We start from the raw sequence: 4760 nt of genomic DNA, 5'->3' as shown, positions 1-4760 counted from the left end.
CATAGGGGCTAGTACATAGGGGCTAGTACATAGGGGCTAGTACATAGGGTCTAGTACATAGGGTCTAGTACATAGGGGCTAGTACATAGGGGCTAGTACATAGGGGCTAGTACATAGGGTCTAGTACATAGGGGCTAGTACATAGGGTCTAGTACATAGGGGCTAGTACATAGGGTCTAGTACATAGGGGCTAGTACATAGGGGCTAGGAGTTAGGGGCTAGTACATAGGGTCTAGTACATAGGGGCTAGTACATAGGGGCTAGTACATAGGGTCTAGGAGTTAGGGGCTAGTACATAGGGGCTAGTACATAGGGGCTAGTACATAGGGTCTAGTACATAGGGGCTAGTACATAGGGTCTAGTACATAGGGGCTAGTACATAGGGGCTAGTACATAGGGGCTAGTACATAGGGGCTAGTACATAGGGTCTAGGAGTTAGGGGCTAGTACATAGGGGCTAGTACATAGGGGCTAGTACATAGGGGCTAGTACATAGGGGCTAGGAGTTAGGGTCTAGTACATAGGGGCTAGGAGTTAGGGGACAGGGGCTAGTACATAGGGGCTAGGGGCTAGTACCTAGGGGCTAGGAGTTAGGGGACAGGGGCTAGTACATAGGGGCTAGGGGCTAGTACATAGGGGCTAGGGGCTAGTACATAGGGGCTAGTACATAGGGGCTAGGGGCTAGTACATAGGGGCTAGGAGTTAGGGGACAGGGTTCCTAGGGGGATCGGGGACAGTGTCCCTGGGGTCCCTGGGGGGACAGCATCCCTGGGGTCCTACAGCTTGGAGAAGGGACAGGGGGGACAGGGGTCTCTACAGCTTGGAGAAGAGACAGGGGGACAGGGGGGACAGGGGTCTCTGCAGCTTGGAGAAGAGAGAGGGGGACAGGGGAACAGTGTCCCTGGGTCTCTACAGCTTAGAGAAGGGCAGGCCCTCGTACATGTCGGCCTTCAGCCGCGCCCACTCCGCCAGCCTCTGGATGGCGCTCTTCTCCTGCGACAGCGCGGCGGCGGCGGCCCGCAGCTTGTCCCCGTTGCGCGCCAGGTAGCGCTCGCCCTCGGCCTGCAGGAAGTTCAGCTTCTCCCGCCGGCTCTCGTCCAGGGCGATGTCCTCCGTCATGTACGGGTTGAACCTGAAGTAGGTGTCAGGGGGCAGGAGGGCGTCCAGCATGGTGTGGACCTCTGGAGGGGGAGGGGGGGTGGAAGAGGGGAGAGAGAAAAGGGAGAGAAGGTGGGGGAGAAGAGGGAGAGAATAGGGGGGAAGAAGGGGAGGAGGGAGAAGAGGGGGGGGTGGGGGAGAGAAAGGATGGGGTGAAGGAGAGAAGGGGGGGAGAGAAGGGGGAGGAGAAGAGGGGGGAGAGAAGGGGTGAGGCAGAGACAACGTTAGCTAATGGTGGTGTAATGGGAGCCATGGGAACCTTCTGTGTGAAACTGTGAGTTAACCAATCAATGAAGGGTACAGATGTGGAACACACACCCCCCCCCTCCCCTACCCTCAGTGTCGGTGGCAGAGCTGATGACGTTGGAGATCTTGGTGCGGAGGCTGGTGTAGGAGGTGCCGTGGCGACCGGCGGTCTCGTAGCGGCCCGTGCCCAGGGACACCACACACTGCAGGGGCGTGCCGGGCCACAGCAGCTTACACTCGTGGATGGCCAGCGCCGTGGGGTTGTTGATCAGCAGGCCGCCGTCCTGGAGGGACACACACACACACACACACACACAGGCACACACAGGCACACACACACAGGCACAGGCACAGGCACGCGCACACACACACACACACACACACACACACACACACACACACACACACACACAGGCACACAGAAACACACACCATTTATTAATCTAGAAATACCTTTTGGTTGTTTTTTTACAGGTTAGCCAGACAGACAGGGGTGTACAGTTCTCACTTCTCATCCAGTGTGTGTGTGTGTGTGTGTGTGTGTGTGTGTGTGTGTGTGTGCGAGTGTGTGTGCGTGTGTGTGTGTGTGTGTGTGTGTGTGTGTGGAGATGATCAACAGCGTAGACATTCGACACCATAACTGAGAGTGAATATGTCTGGCCCTGACCTGTCATCACAATTAGCAAACAAATTACCTACACTAAAAGCTAACATCTATCATCTGTTATTCATAGTTACCTACTATGCTAACAGCTAAGGAGAGGCTGCACAAAGCTAAGGAGAGGCTGCACAGAGCTAAGGAGAGGCTGCACAGAGCTAAGGAGAGGCTGCACGCAGAGCTGCAGGCCTGCTGAGATCAACCTGACTGGTAATGAACACCAGCACCACCAGGTGAAGGGGCGTGTGTGTGTGTGTGGCCCGCGGCGGTGGAATCAGCATCAGACGCACCAGCGATCATCATCAAGGACGGTGTGTGTGTGTGTGTGTGTGTGTGTGTGTGTGTGTGTGTGTGTGTGCGTCTCCAACTATAAATGACCATCCACAATCACCTCTATGAGGCTGGCACAAGCAGCTGCTTTTCTCTCCCACCCTCTCTCCCTCCCTCTCCCTCTCCCTCCCTCTCTCTCTCTCTCCCTCCCTCTCCCTCTCTCCCTCTCTCTCCCCCCCTCCCTCTCTCCTTCTCTCCCTCCCTCACACACACATTTCATAGCCAATCAAGTTGTTGCTAGGTAGATATCACAGCTGCATTCGTAAATTCGCTCTGGAAATCTGATCAGCACTCATGGAAGGGCCTCTTGCCCAATGACTTGGTCCCTTTATGACGTTGAACCCAGTGTGCGCTCCGGCTCTCTCAGAGCGAATTTACGAACGCAGCCCACATTGGTTGGCACTTACGCGGTGAGTGTTTCAGAACTCTTTGACAGTTGGTGACTTAATCACCAGGAGTGGGAGGCCATCATTTTTCAGAAGATAACAACTTCTAACGTGATTTTTTTACACCCTAATAAAACAGATGAAACTACCTCAGTGATTGCCTCTTTAAAAAGACATAGGGAGAGTCAAGTAGCAGTAAATAGCTGGGTGGTAATCACTACCTATCTTCCACCGCAGACTGAAGACCTCCATCTCTTCAGTCTACATCTTAACTGTCCCTCCTAAGACCTCCTCATCCCCTCTACCCCCCCTGTACAGACCTCCTCATCCCCTCTACCCCCCTGTACAGACCTCCTCATCCCCTCTACCCCCCTGTACAGACCTCTTCATCCCCTCTACCCCCCTGTACAGACCTCTTCATCCCCTCTACCCCCACTGTACAGACCTCCTCATCCCCTCTACCCCCCTGTACAGACCTACCCATCCCCTCTACCCCCCTGTACAGACCTACCCATCCCCTCTACCCCCCTGTACAGACTTCCTCATCCCCTCTACCCCCCTGTACAGACCTCCTCATCCCATCTACCCCCCTGTACAGACCTCTTCATCCCCTCTACCCCCACTGTACAGACCTCCTCATCCCCTCTACCCCCCTGTACAGTGTCTCTAGTCTAAATAATAATAATTTTAAAAATCTTAATTCTTCCTTCTTCTAGCATTGTGACTGCCAATGGCCCCTGGGGTCCTAGCATACATGTTTCCTGCTATGACTGATGGACAGATGATTCACTTACGCAGACAAATGTATTTGTTGTAAGTCGCTTTGGATAAAGGCGTCTGATAAATGCCAAAACTGTTAACATAATGGTATGGAGGGAGGATGGAGGGAGGAGGGAGGAGAAGCACCAATTAAGAGAGAATGGAGCCACCTGATGACCCTGGGAACAGGGCCCGTTTGGGACAGACAGAGCCCTCTCTCTTCTATTCTTTTATTCTCATTATCAGCCTTGTTCTCGTCGATGAAGAACACCTCTCTCCCTCTCCACCTCCTACCTCTCTCCCATTGGGGGAGAAGACCTAGGCTCCTCCCCTTAGATGTTCTCCTCCAATGGGTTTTGAGGAGGAAGGGAGTGGAGGAGAGGAGAGGAGTGGTGTTTTCCTGACGGTTGAGAAGAGGCCATTACTGGAAGTGGTTGCAGGAACACTTAGCTCTCAGCTGCAGCAATTAGCCTAGACTACAGCACAATGGACAGAGAGAGAGAGAGGGATGGAGGGAGGGAGAGAGAGAGAGAGAGAGAGAGACTCCCAGAGTACTTTGTGAAGCCAGCCACACCCTATAGTATAAAAACTATAATGACTATAAAGCACTTTGAGCTGCAACGTTTGCAGGAAAAGTGCTATACAAATAAAAGTTATTATTGTTATTATTATAGTCAGAGATAGACAGAGAGATAGATAGATAGAGAGAGAGAGAGAGAGAGAGAGAGAGAGAGAGAAAGAGAGAAAGAGAGAGAGAGTCTGACTACACTAGCTGTTGTCATTAAGTAAATCACTAGTTTCTACCTGGGGGAGGTAGAACACCAGGGGAGGCTGGGGGAGGTAGAACACCAGGGGAGGCTGGGGGAGGTAGAACACCAGGGGAGGCTGGGGGAGGTAGAATTCGAAGCACAGGCTCATTATAATACCGTTCCTCATCACCATTCCCTTCCATGCATTACAATGAGCCCGTGCTTCGATTTCGGTCAGTCGCTATTAAAGCCCTGAGTGATTGTGTCGATCCAGAGGTCGTCCTGCAACATTATGTCATTACCCAGCTGCCCCACCGCCCTGACCCTTGACCCCGGGGTCAGGGAGCCGTGATGAGGCTCACGCTGCCTCTCCTCCAATCACAACAGCAGGATCAGAGAGAGAGAGGAGTGCTGTTGTCCCTCTGATGTCCCTCTACACACACACACACACACACACACACACACACACACACAC

At 53.1% G+C, this 4760-nt stretch overlaps 1 protein-coding gene across 1 annotated transcript in view; it reads right to left on the bottom strand.

Moving 5' to 3' along the window:
* Positions 1-666: 666 nt before the first annotated feature.
* The window catches only part of LOC308163951 (calcium-independent phospholipase A2-gamma-like), a gene marked incomplete at its 5' end in the record, with an annotated part of 56945 nt that continues 52851 nt past the window's right edge, over positions 667-4760 (bottom strand). Inside the window, 2 exons of the mRNA XM_080538121.1 lie at positions 667-1180; positions 1492-1687. Of these exons, the coding sequence (XP_080394247.1) occupies positions 909-1180; positions 1492-1687 (468 nt within the window). The 3' untranslated portion in view covers positions 667-908. The remainder of the gene's footprint in view (positions 1181-1491; positions 1688-4760) is intronic.

Source organism: Nansenia antarctica (genome assembly GCF_963989245.1).
Source record: "Nansenia antarctica genome assembly, chromosome: 8".
NCBI classification, from domain to species: Eukaryota; Metazoa; Chordata; class Actinopteri; order Argentiniformes; family Microstomatidae; genus Nansenia; species Nansenia antarctica.
Note: the sequence above shows the minus strand (reverse complement) of the source record. Positions and strands in the feature narration are given on the sequence as shown.